This window comes from Fundulus heteroclitus, chromosome 2 (assembly GCF_011125445.2).
Source record: "Fundulus heteroclitus isolate FHET01 chromosome 2, MU-UCD_Fhet_4.1, whole genome shotgun sequence".
In the NCBI taxonomy this organism is placed as follows: domain Eukaryota; kingdom Metazoa; phylum Chordata; class Actinopteri; order Cyprinodontiformes; family Fundulidae; genus Fundulus; species Fundulus heteroclitus.
The window spans coordinates 18,441,637-18,463,749 of NC_046362.1; the positions used below are offsets into that span (position 1 = coordinate 18,441,637).

A 22,113-nucleotide genomic window follows, 5' to 3' on the forward strand; every position below is an offset into this window, starting at 1 on the left:
CTGTCAGATAATACATTATGAATACAAAACTTCCCAAGGGTCTGGAGCTAAAAGGTTTCTCTCAACACAACTCTTGTTGTTTTTCGTAGTTTTAAAGGAACACAGTTGCATGTTAAATTCTGCATTTGCTTTTTTTAAATATTTACATTAGCACTGAGTGTGGTTGAAATGAGACATTTCTGACATAATTTCACTTTAAAAGTTCTATTCTGACAGGATTAGTATTACCTAAGGACCACATGCGATTTGTAATAATTCAAATCGGCCATGTCAGTAATTTGCAAAGTAAAAGTTCCCCTGCAAATTAACTACTATATTTTGCTGAACTTTGAGATCCTGCGATAATACCAATCTAACACGATTTTAAAATAAATGGATGAGATTCGATAAGTGATTAGGCAGTTTGCGATTTTATTTGCTTCTGGTGAAGAATGGAAGTTGCATTGCAGTGTTTTTCTCTCTTAATACCTCTTGTTGTACTGCACGATAGACAGGAGAAGGTTTTGTTGCTTGTAAAAAAAAAAAAAAACAAGCAAGCCCAAATAAGTGACTTCACATTTAAAAACAAGGCCAAAAACTCAAAATATTCAAGCGGCTTTAGATCCAGGTCCAGATCCAGATTAAATTTACAGACATCCAGGAGACGTCCGTAATTTTCAGAATGTCAATTTTTGGTTATCCCATGCGAATGCGCCACATAAAAAGCAGACGTAGGGGGGGTAATTAATTTATTATATGGGGTCCACAGATAATGCTTATGCCGTTCATATAGGACTAAAGACAACACAGGAGGCTTTACAGGACAAAATCACCGAACAGGGCATTGATAAATAAAGATGGCCATTTCTCCCCTAAAGGCTTCCAGCTATTAAACCTCACTCACTGAAATGACAGAACTTGAGTCGTTTTTCGGGTTGCTGCTGTCATTTACCTCCCTAGTCTGTTTACTGGAACTACCAGCGGCGATCTGCCTGCGAGGTGATAAGGAAGACACTTGCACCATACACGTGTTGTTTCCAAACTCGGTCGGGGTGTTCGAATCTTGACGCCGTCTCCTCAGCCCTTGGCGAAAATGAATCGTAAACAGGCCGTAGGTGATGGGGTCCAAACACGCGTTGAAGAGGCCAAATATGAACAGCATGTGAGTGAGCGAATGAGAGACCGTCTCCTCCATTTTTTCAGGAAACAGCCAATACCACAGGCCGAGCAGGTAGTACGGCGTCCAGCAGATGATGAACGAAGTCACGATGACAATGCTCATCTTCAGAGTCCTCATCCGAGCTTTGGGGATGTTACTGTGCGAACGGCGGAGATGGATGTCTCTGGACAGAGCTGGAAGAGAGGAAAATACCATCCCCTTTATGGGAAATTATTTAGACCTGACAATGAAAATAAATAAAACAAAACTTGTGACTTACTGTTGTTCTGAGCCATGCGGCTGGATATCTCCACAAGGATTCGTGTGTAGCAGAAAATCATGATGATCAGGGGCAGGAGGAAGAGGCAGGTGAATGTAAACATGTTATAGAGAGTCTCCTGCCAGCGATGGACAAAGCTGCCGTGGGTGGTGCACTGGGTGAAGTTCTCTGGCACCGTTATGGTCACGTTGCGGAAAATAAACATCTGTAGAGAAAAATGCAAAGAATATCTCTATTAAGCCTAAATTTTATGTCAGAGAGGCCACATTTTAATGAGTTAAAACTGTTGCCTATTGTGCTTTCTTCTTTATGTTGGAAGTGTGGAGCCCACAGACATCTCAGAATTTAACTCTGACCCAGAAGTATGCCTTCTTTCCAGGTCTCATTAAAAAGACTCTCAGGTTTAGCCATGTTATTCCATGCATGCGGCATCCTGGAATCCAGCATATAAATGTTTCAACGGCATTTGCAATCGGAGTGCTTAAAATGTTTTTGTCTTAATGCAAGTAAATACATGTCCACGTTCCATATACGAATAATCATATTTGGCTCATTTAGAAAGGCTTAACAAATTCAATTCAATTTGAATCTGTTTATATTCAATAGAATTACATGCTTTAGCTAATTAGTAACTTTAAAACTCAACCCATCCTTGTACAGATTAGCAGGTTGTTGATTTTTTTGGTTTAGTCAGAATAATGGGGCTTGTGGAGTTGCTGCGTGGCTCGGTGGGAGAGCAGACACACCAAATATAGAGGCTGTACTTCAGTCCCTGACTTCAGGCCATTAACTACATGTAATCATCTTCTCTCTGTTTGCTTCTTCCAATCATGGAATTTCACAGACAGAACCAGGACATTCAGACGTACACAGGGAGCTTTTTAAAAATGTTTATTAAAGTAAACTTTCAGGTGGGAAACAGGAGATGGCAGGGAGCACTCAGGAACAACTGCAAGGGAGAGAGAGAGGTTAGTGGCTGTGGAGGACTCAAAGAGCAAAGGGGAACTTAGAGATAAAGCCACTAATCTTCTCAGAATCCAGGTGGGTGGGAATGGTCCTGATCGTAGGTTCCTGAGGTTCTCCTTGGATCCAGAGGGTGATGACGTCACAATGACGGGGCGTCACGACTGTGCCTTGGAGGGCACAGACATCTTTAGGCTCAGCACTAAGGAAGATCATAGGGACTTGAGGGGGATCCATAATCCAGGTGAGGGTCATAGATCCAAGAGCTATGTGGGGCATTGGTCCATGGGACAGGCGACGGACTCCTGGTCGATGTTCAGAAATCCAAAGCCGATGAGGTTACCGACAGGGACAAACCAAGTTAGGGGAATCCAAAAACAAAAAAAGTTTGGAAAAAAATTCCTTCTTTTTGTTCACTGTATAATGTTGACAGCTCCTGTTTTACCCAAAGTCCACCTCTGATTAGCTGATCAGCCCTTCATGGTGTCTAACACCCCTGAAAGGACACACTCAACAGTATGCAGAGATTCAAACACAGAACAAGCCTTTGCACTGCTGAACAAGGTCAGAGGCCTCACTTCCCAAGACAAAATAAGACTTCCTATTTTGTTTTTCCTCCATGCAATGCATTGGCTCAATGTCACTCAGTAACCTTCAACAGCACCTTTCAATTTATATCTAACTTGGTACTAAAAGTGGGAGACCACGAAGACACCCAAAATACCTCTGACAGAACTAGCAGCCTGCTAGACAGAGTGACCTTTCAATCTCCCACAGGCTTGAGCTCAGTATTATGATCCCTATGGAATCTGGTATGGTAAGTGCTTTAAATTCAAGAAACGGTGCTGCACACCATCCTCAGCATGTTATTTACTGTATTAGATTCTGCTGATTAAAGCTTTTTTTATCCGATCTGACGGACACTGGTAGATCATGCAGTGTTCCTGCTCAGTGTGCAACAGTATGCTCACAATGCTACTGCTGCTGCGCTCTTTGCTTTGTATCATTTCACTACTTCAAACTCTTTTCATAGTGCTGTATTTACCTCTTACAGTCTATTGAGGTTACAGGTTTATGACTACATCCCAAAAGTATATCAGTGGTGTACTATGTTGAGTTGACTTCAACCCTTATCAGGTGTTGAGACTTTGAGTTGATGCCGAGGCCTCCAGAACTCCAGAAAGGATTGACTGAAAGGGGCTTGAACAATCTACCTGCTGGAACGACGACTACTGTATTGAATCAATCAATCAATCAATCAATCAATCAATCAATCAATCAATCAATCAATCAAAAAAATAACTTCTGAGACGTTGACCAACTTTTGATAAATATCGGACCATTAAACGGTTTAGATAACATTTAGTCAGTCATAATAGTCAGTGGTCTAGAAAGACTGTATCTCTTTTTATTTTGTTTGTATGTTTCTTTAAGCAATTTGAATGTTGTTGTTACTGAAACAGAGCTATATAAATAAACTCACCTTGCCTTACTTTTCACTGAATAGAGACTGGTTTTGTGAAATTACATCTAGGGCTGGACGATAATTCAATAACAATAGATATCGATCGACAGACGTATATCGATGATAGAAAAAAGGGTCAATAAAAAGTTTAAAAGAGTAAAAGTTTTCCTTCCTTATGCATTTAAGCCATGTAGGTTGATATCATATCGTTACATCCTCCAAACCAATCACAAACACAGACCCAGGAATGCTCAGTCACCAAGCCCCGCCCACCCTTTCAAAGAGTTCAAAGAGCAGGTGTTTTTTTTGAATAAAGGGTTGAGTTTGAATTCAGTGTTTGTGTGTTCTGTATCTAAAATTAGGTCGCTAAGCAACAGCATAAAATGTCAGGGCTGCATTTAAAATATATGATTTGAATTTGTTGATAATTATCGATATCGATCAATACGATTTCTATTTTATCAATATGCTTTTTATCTATATCGTCCAGCCCTAATTACATCTAATATAGTTTATAGGTGGCTCCACAGTGGCATATTTGGTAGCATTGTTGCCTTGCAGCTAGGAGGTCCTGGCTTCAATACAGAGGTTTGCTTTCTGCATGGAGTTTGCATGTTCTCCCTGTCCATGCATGGCTTTTCTCTGGGTACTCCGGCTTCCTCTCACAGCCCAAAAACGTGATTGTTAAGGTCAATTGGTTACTCTAAGTTGCCCTTGATGTAAGTGTGTATGTGGCTGGATGGACATTTCATAGTTAAAATTGCTGGTTCCAACTGATATTTTTGTTCATTGAAGTGATTGCGTCTTATTTATGTGATCTCACTTTTATGTAAAGGTAAAAAAATAAAACATCCATCCTTCATATTTATGTTGAGATTATGGCAGTGATTTTAGCAGAATATGAGACTGATTGGTTTTAACCTAAACCCTCTAAAGTCTGATACAGGTAATTGTGAGGAAACTTCACATTTTAAAAAAAAATAAAAATTCTTGGTGGCTTAAAACAAAAGGTTAGGCTTTTAAATTGTCTTTGTATCGTAATTGATACATTAGACCAAAAAATAAATTTCCCTCATGTTTTCTGCATTTTTATATGCGTTTGTAAAATACATTCCTTTATATGTTGTAAATTGTACGTTTAGAAAAATACTGACTTTGTTGATGAGGTAGAGGTCTCAGAAATTTTTGTATCAAAAATGATGCATTTGGAGTTATAGGGTTATCCACTGGAGTTATAGCTTGTTCATTCCACTGAGGTTTTATTTATGCATGATGACAGTATGTGAATGGTTTTCTACTTCTCAACAGGGAGCTGTCTCTTATGTATCTAGCGCTAGGTTAATGCTAAAACAGATCCTTAATTTTCTATTTGCCGCTAAACAAACAAGCAAACAAAAAACTTTTTAGACAAATAATTTGAAATCCTAACAGTTGAATCCAGATATTACTTTCAATCTAGTTTTCCCACCTTCTAAATCTTTTCCATTTCATAGTTAATTTTAGATTGTTTTTAATGAAATGACATGAAACCATTCGAATTGAGGGCGGCTATCACAGTGGCCTTTAGAGAAAGTGTAAGCTGCAGGGCGGAAACGTGAGCTGAATTTAAACACCTGGCCGCCGCTCAGGACTGAGGAGAAGTTTTATTAAGACATTTGATGCAAATTGTTGAAGGTGCTCACGGTAAAAGAAAATGAGGGACAAAAGTATCTGCCTAGGAAACGATTAACCCGTCTGCTTTATGACATTTCACATGGCAGGAATGGGAAATGTTCCATTTTTAATTAGCAAACTAAATTTGAGTTAGTTTCCTAATACATTAATTGTATGGCAAGGGCTTTTTTTTGTTGTTGCTCACAAATGACAAATGAATGTTTTTAAATACATGTTTAGGTATTGATCAAGTTCATCTTTAGTTTTGAGGGGATACAATAAATATAAATCTTTTAAAACAAAGTGAACTGTGGCAAAATCAGCAATGAAGGTCACATCAAATGTTACAATTATGTAGTAGTTATGCCCATACAGCAGATTTTTTATCCCACACATAACATAATTTTTAGCAGTATGTAAAGCTATTTACAATAAAAAAAATACTCACAAAAGATTTTTTTTCTCACCTGATGAAAAGTGTTTAATTCATTAAAAGTTACTGGAACGTAAAGTAAGAAAAAGATAATTGCTAAACTCTAAGCAGAAATGAATTAATGCCCTTTGTGTAACTAATTTTATATTGAGGACAACTAAAAGTATTTAATGAGTAAATTACACAAATGCTGCTATCAACTTCTGAAAAGCACCCAATGTTCTGTGTAATATTCATGGATTTATTGGGGGAAACAACACAAAATGGTTCATGGATTTTTTTTGGAGAAACAACACAAAACGTGTTCAAAGTGTTTCAGAAGCAGAAGGGCACATCCATCTGTAGCTGACTGGGGAAAGAAAGCATCTCTGTGGCGGCTGGTTTTTGCATGTTACCGGCAATGTTCATTTATATCATTCAAAAAAATAAATAAAATAAAAAATCCTCTCTTCTTTCATAAAGCAAGTGTTAGTGGAGAGGGACAGGGAGTTGCGTGTGTGCCTCACCTAAATTGCACAACATAAACATATCACCTTTGTGGAGTTAATTCATTTGGTATCGGTTTATTAACCTCTGCATGTAAAGCTTCTGTTGGAGCATTTCAAAATTTGAAATGCTCCAATATAAATTTTTAATGTAAAAAAAGCAGCATTTTAAACCACATTTCGGTATTTGAAAAGAGACATTATTTTCTAAAATAATAGACGTTGCAGAAATAGAAGATACATTCTGTCTTTTTTAGTCTAGACTATTTATTAGTTTATTTTATTTTTTTATCTAGAAATGCAATAGCTTTTTTTTCTTGAGCCAAAATTACCACTTCCACTTTTAGAGGATTGACTACTCTGGTCATTGAAAAGGCAAAGCTTTTTTTGCTAAATGTACTTGAATTACAAAATTACTTTAACATACATAAATATGGGCTGGCTTTTCCCATATGTATCCATGAAGGCCATATTAAATGGAATAAACACCATCAGTGCAAAAAGACATTAATCGCTCAGTGACACTGTTTTAGGAACAGATCAGCCTTCGTGTCCTTTTTCAAATTAAGAAAGACACTCTAACTCAGGTTTATTCACATATACCTTTGTGAATTTTCCCCTGAGCTTACAAGCACGTACATGCCATTGATTTTTATTTTTATTTTAATACAGTATTGGATGGAGACCCGATGTTGGCCAGTCTTAAATGAATCATGTTGGTATTGCGGGATATTAAAAACCTTGGAAGTAAAAGAATAACAATGAATTCTGGCACTAAAGGTGCCAGAAAAGTACAAAAAGAAATTTCTAAAGAAAAGTACACTGAAATATGGAATAGCTGTATCACAGCCAATGCTTGCAGTTGAAAACAAATGTGCACTGCACTCTTGGCCATTTAAACGTCTTGTGTGTAACATGGAGTAACTAGAAATGCTGTATTTAAAGGTTTGGTTTTTGTGTGCCATTTTTGTTCACATTTGGGTCATGACCTCGAATAACCCACAGTAGACAAGATGGAAAAATAAACCTTTCAAAGATTTTTTTTTTCTTTTACACAAGCAATGTGGGTTTCAATTTTCCATTTGTGATGCAGGAGGCAAGCTGCTCATGAAAACTAGATTGGCAGGGAAGTGAAAAAATGTAATGAGGTTTGCTTGATCACACACTTTTGTACTCTTGCATACAGTGTTTTTGTAGATTTGATTACACTTCATCTCTAACTTATATGTTTGTGTAGGCATCAGTCACACTGAACAGTGTCTGCGAGTTCATGAGAAGAACATGGTGGCACTCAATTTTTTTTAATTAAGATCCTGTTTAGTTCCAAAAGACAGAGTCAAATCACGTTCTGCACATCCTGAAACTGCACAACAACCTGGTAGCACCAGCATAACTGATCTGTCTGGAGTCTGTACCTTTAACAAATAAATACTTTGCCTAACTAAGATATTAAAATTACAATATCAAATGGAAAACATTTTACAAAAAAAATAAATAAATACTCAAAAAGATAAAAAAAAAGAAGTGATGATACAACACAAATGTGGACTGACATGCGCCTGACATGTTTTCCAAAAAAACTGAGGGTATCAAGTTTTGATACCCTCATACAAAAACCTTGTATCTGCATTTTTGACTGATATTCACACTTAACAGATGTTAATGATTTCATCAGTAAACATTCAGTGAATAGTGTCAAAGTTGATTTTTTTTTCAACCTGAGAATTTATTCTGTTATTTACTAAAAAGATTTCCTTTTTTGGAAATACAGCCAAAGGTTTCTGTACACCAAGGAAACACAATAAATATATTTCTGAATAATACTTTTTACTTATAGTATCTAATCCAATGTGTTTTTTTTTTTTTTACCAGTTTCCAATTAAATGTGCAATATGCTTCACACGGGAACCTCTGGGTGCTGCATTAGTGCAACAAGGATCAACAAGGATTTTGGGTTCAGCCAAACCCAAAATACAGTCAGCAATGGACCTGAAGCGTGAACATTTTTAGCTACATGGAGGGTTTTACATTCCAAGAGTGCAGTAAAATAAAATAAATGTGCAGCCAGCCCGCTTAAAAAAGGTCGGCTCTGATTACAAATATAGCAGTCAGTCTTCTTTCTGGTAAGGTGATAACTAAATAAATCTATTTCATACAGCCAAAATATATTTTTTGTGCAATAAGGAACAAAATATTGTACATAGCATCAGTAACTATGCTTTATATATATATATATATATATATATATATATATATATATATATATATATATATATATATATATATATATATGTGTGTGTGTGTGTGTGTTTTGAATTTAGAAGCACCTATGTAACTAACACCATGTGCAAACTACAAATAGTGGCATTGACCTTTGCTTTTATGTTGCCTCATTTTGTTTGTAAAGTGAAAATGGATTCTGTGACCTTCCATAGCAGAGATACTGAGAATTAATAGGAATCCGGTGTTCATAATATTAATCAACAGCGATTAGATGTTGCAGTGGTGTTTACCTATTAAACCCACATATCATGACAATATTCATGTTCAGAAAATAAAGAAAAAAGGCCCTTCCTAGAAATCTGAATCTAACATCTCCATCAAAAGCCGTGGTCTTCATTTGCTTCTGATTGTTGGGAGATGAGAGTCTTGGCACTCGAAGACTACAGCGTCACTTTAATATGCAAACCAGTTTTCAGAGATTGTTTCCTTTTGATCTGTCAAATGTGAGAAAATAAACAACAAAATGGGCTACATGGAACAGGGTTTACATTTCTAGGAACTTATTGGAGAAGAAATTCAACAACAAGGTTTTTCAGGGGTCAGCAGTTTTGACTGTCTTTTCTTCTTTATCACAGAGCCCATACTTTCATGTTGTCTGGGTTTTTATAGAATCCACAAGTGGAATGATCTCAAGGTGTTTGTGTTTTGATTGTCTTTTGTGTATTTGGTTTTGACTGGTTCTTTTGGTTTTCTGGATCATAATTTCTTTAGTTAATCCCCTCTGCCATTTGTCCTTGAGTGCTTGTTTGTATTTTGGTTCTTCCTTCTGTGGACTGGTCAGTGGAATTTGTTTCTAGTTCATTCACTGGTAATTTGGTTAAGATAAGAATTCCTTTATTGTCCCACAATGGGAAAATCCGGGTGTGACTGTGGCAAACACACAGACAGTTACACACAATTATTAGCAATGAAAAGAGGGAAAAAAGGAACAAACTAGTCTAATCAAAATTAAAGAAACACCAGGAAAAGGGGATAAAAAGTAAATACCAGAGCAAATATTGCACAGTGTAAAATATTTAACTGTAGAAATACTCCAGCCTATTTACATAACACATGATAATACGATAGGCAATGTGCATGATAATGCAGCAGCCTCCCAAAGCGACTAAGGCCTGTGCAAGTTACCTTAGCATATGGGGGAAAGTGTAAATAATTAATGATCAGATCAGAACCCGTGCAACCATTAGCATAATGTAAACAGTTATTGAGGCTGTTGAGAGCAGCAGAGATTATAATGTCTGACAGCAGTCAGGAGGAACGACCTGCGGACGCGCTCCTTTGAGCATCTTGGATGCAGCAGTCTGTCACTGAACGAGCTCTCCGGCTCTGCAACAGCTCCATGCATGGGGTGGGAGACGTTGCCCATCAGTGATGCTATTTTTCTTACAGTCCTTTTGTCTCCTACCACCTACACTGGTCCAGGGGTCATCCCAGGATAGAACTGACCCTCCTAATGAGCTTATCCAGCCACTCCCTCTCAGCTACCGTAGAGTCTGCTCTGATCCTTCTTGTATAGAGCATCAGTATTATAACAACACTGACACTCTGCGATAGACTGGCGACCTGTCCAGGGTGTACCCCGTCTCTCGCCGATTGACAGCTAGAGATAGGCACCAGCACCCCTCGGGACCCCAATAGGGATAAACGTGTTAGAAAATGGATGGATGGATGAAATACTGATACTGATCTATACACACTGTTCATTCTTTGTAGTTCATTTGACATTATATTCTGTTTCTACCCTGTGTTTCCCCCCTGTCTGGCTCTGAGTACTCTGCCCTCATTGCTCTCAACTATAGGTAATTTCTCATTCCTTTCGCTTTTGCTCTTCTTCACTTTTCTCCACACCTCCACCTGTGTTTAAACTCCCTGGTTTCATCATTCAACTGTTTTATTCCATCAACTTTTTTCTCCTGTTACATTGTTCTTCCATGCCCAATGTATTTCAGTTCCTGTGAGTCTTCCCTGATTCCTTGTGTGAAAAATATTTTAGGTTTTCCTATTTATGATTAAGCCTTTTTGCCATTACCTTGATCTGTACCACAAGCTGATACATTTTCCTATATTTTTTTTAAAGCAAACATATAGCAAATGTTAAATAAGCTCTCTTACTGGTTTTGGGGAGAAATGTACATATGATTTGACACTTGCAAATGCACTTGATAAATAGTGAAATTGCAATCCTTTTCAGAGTTTGCTGGAAATGAAGATGTACACACTCACTCACTGGTCCGAATGTTGATTTGATTATTAACAGAAATGGCATAGAACTAGTTTTGTGCATCAGTCAAAATCAACGTTACTCATGAATTTGACATTTTTCTCCAGTCAGTGATTTTTTTTATTTTTATTTTTTTTTACCTTTATACTCTTATTGACTATTTCAATGTTGCATGAAGAGATTTTGTGTAGATACAGGTGGACTGTAACCTTTGGATGTTTTTCAGCAACAGTGATGAGTCAGTAAGCCAGCTGCATTCCCTAGCTTATATTAGGCTCTTGTTTTTTATTGGATGTTTTTGCCTCAATACTCATTGATATTTGCTTCAACCTTCATATCACCTTTGTGCAAAAAAAAAAAATCCAAATAACTGTCTTTAACACAAGAGGTCTCTGTGAAAGTTATTTGAAGAGACGGCCTTGTTCAAATAAATACTTGCATTGTTATATATTAATTTACTGTATGCTAAAATATAGAGAGACTAATGTCTGATTTTTTTCTGAATTCCAAAAAGGAACAAAATATTTGTTTTTCCACTGGGACTTAAGCCACTGTGAGGTGTAAACAAAGGCATTTCCCTAATTTCTCAAGCTTCCCATGTCCTTTCCTTGCAGTGCATTCTGGGTAAATTGCATTTCAACAGACAGAATATCTTGTTAGGTGCTCCTTATTTGTAGGTCTTAGCAAAAAAACAAAAACAAAAAAAAAAATGTGTTGCTACAGAAACCTCCTTTACAAACTCAATTTAGCAACTCCATAGCTTGTCATATCTCCATCCAAATTATTTGACACATATAGACAAGTTGATTTTTTTTTTTTGTTTAATGTTGGGATGTCACAACATGACATTTCCAGAATGACAGACAGACAGACAGACAGACAGACAGACAGACAGACAGACAGACAGACAGACAGACAGACAGACAGACAGACAGACAGACAGACAGACAGACAGACAGACAGACAGACAGACAGACAGACAGACAGACAGACAGACAGACAGACAGACAGACAGACAGACAGACAGACAGACAGACAGACAGACAGACAGACAGACAGATAGATAGATAGATAGATAGATAGATAGATAGATAGATAGATAGATACTGCTAAAAAACTCTAAGTCAATCCCACTTCTATGAAATCAAACTGTCCACTTAACACTGATTGACAATCACTGTTGCACTCAACTTCCCCCACCCCCCTCCCCCACCCCAAATAAAGGAGTGGTTCTGCAGGTGGTGACCACTGACCTTCTCAGTTTCTCTGTTTTCTGGCTGATGTTTTGGTCACTTTTAAACGCTGGTGGTGCTTTCACTCTAGTGGTAGCATGAGACAGAGTCTACAACCCAGGTACAAGTGGCCTGGGTAGTGCAGCTCATCCAGGATGGGGTATCAGTGCAAGCTATGACAAAAAGGTTTGCTGTGTCTGTCAGCGTAGTGTCCAGATCATGGAGGCGTGACCAGGAGACAGGCCAGTACATCAGGAGACGTGGAGGAGGCCGTAGGAGGGCAACAACTCTGCAGCGGGACCGCTACCTCCACCTTTGTGCAGGAACAGGAGGAGCACTGCCAGAACCCTGCAACATGACCTCCAGCAGGCCACAGATGTGCATGTGTCAGCTCAAACAATCAGAAACAGACTCCATGAGGGTGGTATGAGGGCAATGGCGCCACCAGGGGGTCCTGGCCACCCCACTCGCCAGTGTAAATTGTAGTGGCATCAGTTTAGCATTTCCTCCCATTATGCACAGCTGGCAAGGCAGCCGCTCTTCTTGACCTTCTATCCCGCTTTTATTTGTATCTGCCAGTATCTACTTTCCCCTAGTAATTGTTTTTTTTTTTCAATAAATTAATAAATGTATACCTTTTACCTAATATGATTACACAATGAAAAGGAATTGTTCAACTCAAAATGTTAACTGTGCTGTTATTGGTCTATGCACTTCAGATCATTGGTAACAATAAAAATCAAACAATAAACCAAAAGATATTAGTAGGCGTTAAGTTTTTAACATAGGTTTCTACAGGCAGCTTTACTACAACAGTAGAATAAAATCCACTTAGACTTAAAAGAGTCTAAGTGGCCCCATCTGCCTCCCCATGAAACTTTTGTGGAGGAGCCACTGTATGAGGGCCTGACATCCACAGGTGGGGGTTATGCTTACAGCCCAACACCATGCAGGTTATTGACTTTTGCCAGAGAACATCGAGATTGGCAAGTTTGCCACTGGTGCCCTGTGCTCTTCACAGATGAAAGCAGGTTCACACTGAGCACATGTGACAGACGTGACAGAGTCTGGAGATGCCGTGGAGAACGTTCTGCTGCCTGCAACATTCTCCAATATGACCAGTTTGCCAGTGGGTCAGTAATGGTGCGGGGTAGCATTTCTTTGGGGGGCCACACAGCCCTCCATGTGCTCGCCAGAGGTAGTCTGACTGCCATTAGGTACAGAGATGAGATCCTCAGACCAGTGGCGGCTCTAGATCAAATTTACCAGGGGGGCCAAGGTGGGGCCAGTGTTTTTTCACAGGGGCACAGAACAAAAAAATTAAACAATAAAATGGCAATATTTAACTGTGTAATAATATTAAGTGAGCCACTTGTGGTTTTGGAACTGCAGGTTTCAGACCCCCTGATCTAGCAGTTGAAAACTTGCCCCCAGGTCAATACGGCTAAAGCTAAACGTGAAACATCTTAATTTTTAAATCCTTCTAAGAGTAAAACTGTATAGGTAAAAAATAAAATTGGTCAAAGTAACCAATCAGTTATGGTTTCTTTGCCATTGCAAATAATTATGAGAAGTGTATTTCTCTTTAGTACAGGGGCCATAACCATTTCTACAGGGGCATGGGCCCCTGTTGGCCCCTGTCTAGAACAGCCCCTGCCTCAGACCCATTGTGAGACCATATGCTGGTGTGGTTGGCCCTGGGTTCCTCCTAAACTTTAGGACCTAAAGCAAGACAATGCTAGACCTCATGTGGATGGAGTGGGTCAGCAGTTCCTGTAAGATGACGACATTGATACTATGGACCGGCCCGCTCGTTCCCCAGACCTGAATCCTATTGAGCACATCTGGGACATCGTGTCTCACTCCATCCACCAACGGCATGTTGCACCACAGACTGTCCAGGAGTTGGTGGATGTGTTGGTCCAGGTCTGGGAGGAGATCCCTCAGGAGACCATACACCACCTCATCAGCAGCATGCCCAGGTGTTATACAGGTCATACAGATACATGGAAGCCACACATGCTACTGAGCCTCATTTAGACTTGCTTTAAGGACATTACATCAATGTAGTGTGTTTTCTTTTTCACTTTAATTTTTAAATCCAGATCTCCTTGGGTTAATAAATTTGATTTCCATTGATAATTTTTTATGTGATATTGTTGTCAGAACATTCAACTATATAAAGAGCAAAGTATTTATTAAGAATATTTCATTCATTCAGATGTAGGATGTTATTTAGTGTTCCCTTTATTTTTTAACAGTATATACATTTCACATTAATGGACAAAACAGGGCTCCACTTGCTATGTTTAGTATTTGTTAAGTGGCTATGTGTTAAAAAGAAAGTTTCAGGAAGCATGGCAGGTTTATTTAACTTCTTGTAAAGAGACTTTATTTTCTCAGGGACCTGGGTCAGCTGATCTTCCAGGTTTAACATAAACACAGGGGGAGATCTAAACCTATTAAATAGAAGGCTGAATGTAAGTTGTTCTTTAAAGAAGAACAGCTTTGTTATCCTTCTGCAAAGTCCAATTTTACCTCTTATGGAACATTCTGCGTTAGTCCTACAGTTAAGTGAAGGCTCGTGAGATTTTACAGGTAATACACACAGACACTAACCTTCACATTTAGGAATGCTAAGCACGCTAATGATACTAATTGCTAAAGACATGGTAAAATGTCATCTCTGTAAACCTTTAGTCTTATTAGTGAACTGTATTTTTTTACTGCACACCTGAATCTCTCTCTCTCTCTCTCTCTCTCTCTCTCTCTCTCTCTCTCTCTCTCTCTCTCTCTCTCTCTCTCTCTCTCTCTCTGTCCTATAATGAGGAGGATTTGATTGTATTTGTATATTTCATGTGATGTGGAGAGAAACAGCTCTAACCCTGATAGCTGTTTGTCATGGGTGCAGGAGTTGGGGGATTTGTCCCGTAACTGGTGGGTTGCCGGTTTGATCCCCTGCTCCCACTGTTGTTGTGTCCTTGGGCAAGACACTTTGGTCAGAGGGTCTGGGGCCGCCGATGTATGGCAGCCTCGCTTCTGTCAGTCTACCCCAGGGCAGCTGTGGCTACTAACATAGCTCACCACCACCAGTGTGTGAATGAGCATGTAAATGGGTGACTGACTGTAGTGTAAAGCACTTTGGGGTCGTTGAATAGGGTGTTTTCACTGACGTCACTGGCCAACTTCCGGTCCGCCATATTGGGTGGCACACTTCCTTATCTCTAGTTGTCTTACACGTATTATCGTATCGCGAATGGATAAGTACGCCAGCACGCTAGAGCGACCAGATAAGGACGTATATCTGAGGAAATGTTCCGTGATCGACCATATGGACCCGTATGCCCTCCAGGTGCCTTGTTTAGCCGTAATCCAGATGATTGGCCAAATGTAGAGCACGGCGACATAGTGCATTACCTGGTGTTCAGTGAAAACCCCTCTGCACACTCTTGAGGAAATGAGAGCTTACAAGGATCTAGAGGCTCACAACCAGTTCACATCTGGTTATGTACATCAAGGAAATCGCCATCATACGTGGACGGGTGAGTTTTAATAAGATGGTAAAAATGTAAACAATCCGACGCAAATGTGTTGCACCGCCCGCCAGCGGCGGGCGGTGCGCGAAGGCGCTTGGCTGCAAGGCCGATCGACGCCGCTCGCGGCTTTAATTATTTAAGCAGAACAATGACCAGTGCAAAATTAAGTTGTATTTACCGTATTGGCGCCGGTAGGAGCTGCAGATCATAAAGCCAGCAAACAGTGGGAACACAGCAACTCGTTCAAAGGTAAGCTGCGCTCGGACGGGTTAGCACATGCTAGTTTAGTAGCTGCTAACCGCCAGTGCTAACAACCACTCGCGCATGTAATGTACTTTTAACTTGCTGCTATGTGTTTCAAACGTTTAGAACACACTCTCATTGACATCGGGATACTGTGGAAAGTTATGTTCGGTCTTACAGCCGCGATCCAAGCGAGCCGACGATCTCTTTATCTCTGTAACTCGTTCAAAGGTAAGCTGTGCTCAGCCGGGCTCTGGCTCATGCTAACCGTTAGCGCTAACAACCACTCGCGCATGTAATGTACTTTTAACTAGCTGCTATGTGTTTCAAACGTTTAGAACACACTCTCATTGACATCGGGATACTGTGGAAAGTTATGTTCGGTCTTACAGCCGCGATCCAAGCGAGCCGACGATCTCTTTGTTATCGCTAACAGTTGTTCTCCGTGGTTGCGCCTCCAGGCAGGAAAGCGGTGGAAAATTAATCTGTTTCTATGTTTTTCCCATGGCGATCATGTGTTGCGCTGTTACAGCCCACAATACAGCAACGGTTTACCATGGTTGAAATCAAGTTAAGGTGAAATTAATCAAATTAAAACACGGCTGAGAGAGGGAGTACAGTATGCGGTAGTAATAGGCAGTAGAGGCGGCGGAGGCAGTCAACACGACAGCCGCGGAAAGTAATAAGTCATAACGCCCAAGCCCTATTATTAATATATTCTTCTTATATGTTTTAAATACTTAACAGTTAATTACCTGTGACAAAGTGAGCACCGCAGACTCTGGCGTATTCCAGCTTAACACCGTCCAAATCGGACCTGGATATCCGTGTCAGCCATAGGTGACGGCGTTGTTCAGACAGCTGTTTTTTTTTTTTTTCACACTGATTCACTATTACGGCTGGTAGGCGATAGAAAGCGTTGATCTCCACCTCCACGGGCCGTGCAACCAACCATTAAACACGTTTTCCCCATTGTTCACTTCCAATACTGCCTAAGGCGTCATACAATGCAGGTTAACGGTGCGAAACGACTGCCACCCAATATGGCGGACGCGCTGAGTAGTCACGTGAGCGTGACGTCAGCTGAAAACCCCCTATTGTTAAAGCGCTCTACAATTACAAGCCATTTACCATGTTCTGGCTTGCTGCCACAATCATCCTGCACCTCTCCAGTCAAGATTATCTGATGCACCTGTGAGCAGCTTCCCTTGGCGGCTCAATCAAGCTTATCTCCTTCACCTGATCATCTACCTATTTATATTTCATTTCAGCAGACAGAAAGGGAAGGCACAAAGGTCCTTACAAAGGGACCTTTGCCTGTTTTTGACCAAGTTCTCATTTACTGTGTTTTCCCTTCTCATCTTGTCCTTGTAGGATGTATCACTGGGTTCTATTTTGTGGACCACAAACGTCGCCAAGCACTACAGATTTGTCTGCCTGTTTCTGCCCGCTCCTGTTGCCGACCCACGCCTGCTCATTGGAAGTGTTTATAGTCTTCTATAGTCCACTCTGCTTGCCTTCATCCAGTCCAGCTTCCAGCTTGTTTCTGCAGAAATTTCCTGACTGTACTAGGTCAGGAAATTAATGATAAACCTTTTTAAAGCACAACACTGTGTCTGAATATTGGGTTTTCCGTCTTTCTGGTCATAACAGTTTATTGTAAACAACATTAAATATTCAGTTTATCCAAAAAGACGAAAAAAGGTTTTATTGGTACTTCTTAATTACAAATCTGGGTGAGCGGTGATAGGAAATGACCAAAATCTCGATTAGGGGTCTCTCCAAAGGTGCAACAGATTTACATGATATCTCTATGTATATACAGGTGCAACACAGGAACGATGCAACAGACACGTTTCTGGCAATACAAAAGGTACAATTTTTTAAATTAAAGTGAAGCCAGAGCAAATGACACCTGCAATGGATGCAAGGTCGACAGTTGTTGGAGTTGAAAAATATGAACTTTTGTGTCTTGTCGAGCTGCGACAACCAATCAGGAACTTGATGTGGCTGTGACGTGGGGTGAAGGACTGCGGTGGAGACGAAGTGTTTTCATTCAACATGGAACACAAGCTGATAGTAGAGGTCTCTGGTTTGGCCTGAGTTGTATGACTCAACCAATTGTTACTACCAAGACAAGTCCAAAAAGAACCAAGCCTGCAGAAAAGTGAGCAGGTCAGTGAAAATGTCAGTAGATAGCGCCATTGTATTACTGTTTCTGGTTTGTCGCCCGCAGTGTTGTTGCCCACCATGCGTTCGGCCGGCGATATGTCAGGCGAGAAACAGCATGCAGAAGTGGCAAAATCGTATTCGGTGTGAACACATCATTAGATTTGAAGAAAGACATTCCACTTTCTCTCAGCATAAAGTAAAAAAAAAAAAAAAAAAATATGGACAAAACTGATTTACAACTACTGGTAATTTTTAAAGTCCAACTAAGCAGGAATGTGGTCTCAAGACCTTGCTTTGGTTAAGATGAAAGGAGTTGAAAACAAGTGTAAACAGGAAAACCTATTAAAAGGTAAATAGTCACGGTATATGCCTATACCAAAAGACCAAAATCCCGTTGCTTATAATAAAATAAGGATATACTCCAAGTGTCCATCCAGATAGGGTATTGATAGACCTTTTTGACCCTAAATAGAACCCCAGCAGTGGGCGTGATGAGCTGACATAAACAGACATGGTGCCATCAACCGGCAGAACTATTAGGAAGTCAGATGGTTGCCATTGACGCCGCTACTAAACCGAGGCGACCATGCTAATGCCTCGCAGAAAACCCACAGCTCGCCTTGGGAGACAGACCAACCCAACCTATTCCTATTTCAAATTCCAATGAGTCCTCCCCTGAGCCTCCTTCCACAAAATCGAGGAAAATTACAGCTCCAACCAAACGTAAACCAGGATACAGCATCACACATGCACAGTGACGTAACCATGGTCACGTCGTGTTGTAATGGTAAGTATCCACAGAAAAGCTTATATTTACTAACAAATGGAGCATAAATGAAGCTTAAAAGACAAAAAATAACAGATACTACGCTGACAGGACATGATAATTTTTCAGAAAAACATTGTATATAAACAGAGAAAGTTATTGCCATATAAATTGAAAAAATGTCAAATAACTTTAAAATTTAGATGAAGTCAAAGGTTCTCTAAGCAAAATGGGAGTTTCTGTTACCAGTACAAAAGATCAAAAAGATAAACTCAAGAAATAATCTTAATGATGAATCAACCTTTCACATCCTTTCATGGATGTGAATAGTTATTATTTGTTTTTGTTTGTTTCATTTTAATTGCACTAATTAAAAAAGTCATGCATTTCAAGATTTTTTTTTACCATCTCCCTTCTGCAGCTTATTTAGGTCACTTTAAATGAAAAGATTTGGATAAGAGTTTTTTTTTTTTTTTCCCATCCAGACTATTTCAGATTTATTGCACAGTAGGAAACTGTGCAATAAATAAGATAACTTAAAAGCATTGGGAGAAATTTTGTTCTTTTGCTCTTGGGATGCTTTGAGGCTTGATTAGCTACTTCCTCCCTGACGTTTAGGAACCTGCAGTCAGTGTACAGAGATGAGGCATGGACATGCTGCACCTGATCAGACATCCGATTTAATTTAGATGAAGAGCTGCCTCATTTATGCTCAGTGGATCAGATTAATTTAATCACTCTGTAATTGGTATATTTTCAGAACCTTCAACCTCCTCTAAAGCTTGTTTGTGCTTTAAACAGAATAGGATTTGTGGAGCTACATTTAAAGACGTGTTTTCCTTCTGATCATAAGGGGTATGTGAAGAAACTATATTATCCTTAAAAAGTTGTTTTATTTTAGTAATGCAATTCAAAGGGTTAAACACATGTAATCTATTGCACATACAGTCATGTATTTTCAGTACTTATATACGTTAAGTGTGAATGTTGTTTACAGGTACTGAAAACCCATAGTTCAACCCCATTTACCAGAAAATGTGATTATAAAATAGGACCATTGAAAGAGGGTGTTCAATAGAAAGATTTGATAGTTGGCCAGTATGAAATCCTTGCAAGAACTGTAACCTCCTAGAGGTCATTGCCAATGAAGCAGGCTGTTCAGAGTGCAGAATGCAAACCTATTAATGAAAGGTTGAGTGGATGGAAAATGTTTGTTAGAAACAGCTGTGCAAAAAAAAAAACTGGGATAACCCTGAGAGGATTGTAAAAACAAAGCCAGTTTATAATTTTGGGGGAGATTCTCAAGGTGTGAACTGCAGCTGAAGCCAGTGCGTGAAACAACCTGGGTTTCTTTAATATGTCATCAGAACCAAAGACTGATTGCCTCAATCCCATGCTACACTGATGCAGTAATTCAAGCAAAGAGAGAGCCCGGCAAAGAAATAAGTGCATACTTCACAGTACATTGACATGCTTGTCAGTTGGGTAACATTTCATATTACAATCATTTTCATTAGTTTTATGTAATATTCTATTCAAAGGAACCACCTGGCCACAAAACTCTTTTTCTGACAGTTTTTCCTTCCACTCAACTTCCTGTTAACATGCTTGGATACAGCAACCGGCTGCTTCTTTGCTAATGAGGTTTTATGGAGGGTCTGTGACTGCCTGCTGACAGCTGTCAAGTCAGCAGTTCTACCATAATTAGGCCAACAAAAAGCAATACATTTCTGCATTTAGAAATGTTTTAATTATGCCTTTTTGAATTGAATTACTGATGTGAATTAACTTTTCAAAAATATTTTAACTCGCTAAGATCTGTGTCTTTCAGCAACCACCAGCTTTCACGCATCTTCCGTAATATAGAGTAACTGAAGTTTGATGTGAATCTTTCCCTTGATGTTTGGGGTTAAAATAATGCCATCTTACCTGAGGGAGGGAGAGGATCAAGCTCATGGTCCAGGCCACAGTCAACATGATTTTGCTCTTCCTTTTGGCCTCGCTGATACCCAGAGGATTGAGGATGGCAGACTGTCTGTCCAGGCTGATCACCACAGTCACAAAAGCGCAGGAGTACATTGCCACAAGCTTCAGGAACATGAGCAGCCTGCAGGCGGCGTCCCCCGCCTGCCACTGCACCGTGATGTTCCACACCGCGTCCACGGGCATCACTATGAAAGTCACCAGCAGGTCCGCCACCGTCAGGTTCATTATGAGGATCCTGACGTGCGACTTGCGCTTTCCGCCTTTGCCGGCTGCCCACAGGACAACCAGGTTGCACACGGCAGAGACCGCGCACAGAGCGAAGGTTATGATCACTCGGACTTTGGCTGCGGTGGAAAAAGTGGGCAGCTGGAGCGCGTTCCCATCGGCGCTCTTATTGCAGTCCACGGTGGCTCCCTGACTGCTGCCATTCACTGCCTGATCCTTCAGTTGGTGGAACATAATGAACCCCCCGGGGATTGACAGACGGGAACAAATTAACGGGACACCTAGACTTTAGATTTGGCCAACATCTTCAAACTGAGAAAAACGAGAAAAGAGATGGGGGGGTTAATGACCCGTTTATCCTCTTGACGCAACATGTGCCACAAGAGAAAGAAAATAGAGGTCCTCATTTCATTGCACAAGGCGTAAGAATTGACAGCGGAAAGCTTAATTAAAGGCGTGCGAAGTCATAATAATTAACTTTAACAGCTGTTTTAAAAAAACGTATAATGAATTACGCTATGTAGATAAAAGGCATCACAAAATACTATAACAAGCCAGTAACAAGTACAGGATAATTAATTGAAGTAGTGATCTCAATCATTTTATATTGTGTGCTCCTATTTCTATGTTTCTTTATGTTTCTATAAAAAAATACTGTAAATCATTGGCTGATAACACAATTTCCAAAGACAAAATATGTGTCTTACCTGGATGGATAGGAGCCGAAGCCGGTGAGCGCTCTTAGTAGAGTGATCTCACAGAGCGCGTCTCCACTGCAGTCTGCGGCTGTTGCTTCAGTCCGCTTCATCCAGCCACCGTGACGCGCAGAACTGCTGCTGGGGTCGATGGGTTTGATCCAGCCACGAACCCAAGGGGCTCCTTTTTACGGTTACGTACAACACACCGCATGTAGGTTATGTCGCAGGACATAAATGTGTGTAGAAAAAAAAATCTTTATACGATTTTTCCCCCTTAAATTCTACGGGAAAATCCCTTTTTATTAAAAAAAATATAAAACATCATGGATTAGCG

The 22,113-nt window shown here is 39.9% G+C and overlaps 1 protein-coding gene across 1 annotated transcript; it reads right to left on the minus strand.

Moving 5' to 3' along the window:
- Positions 1-263: 263 nt before the first annotated feature.
- Positions 264-21,889, minus strand: gnrhr4 (gonadotropin releasing hormone receptor 4). The gene is made up of 4 exons (XM_012855064.3): positions 21,789-21,889; positions 20,800-21,393; positions 1,419-1,623; positions 264-1,332 (listed from the first exon to the last, which is right to left on the minus strand). The coding sequence occupies exons 2-4, from the start codon at positions 21,313-21,315 to the stop codon at positions 869-871; spliced, it is 1,185 nt and encodes a 394-aa protein (XP_012710518.2). The 5' UTR covers positions 21,316-21,393; positions 21,789-21,889; the 3' UTR covers positions 264-868.
- Between the last annotated feature and the right edge of the window lie 224 nt (positions 21,890-22,113).

Bases quoted from the DNA above. Each gene is read 5' to 3' on its own strand.
- gnrhr4 (XM_012855064.3), bottom strand. From the start codon at position 21,315: ATGTTCCACCAACTGAAGGATCAGGCAGTGAATGGCAGCAGTCAGGGA. The intron at 1,624-20,799 runs GTAAGATGGCAT...TTTTCTCTACAG, and splicing joins TGATCCTCTCCCTCCCTCAG to ATGTTTATTTTCCGCAACGT. The intron at 1,333-1,418 runs GTAAGTCACAAG...CCTCTCTTCCAG, and splicing joins CCGCATGGCTCAGAACAACA to CTCTGTCCAGAGACATCCAT.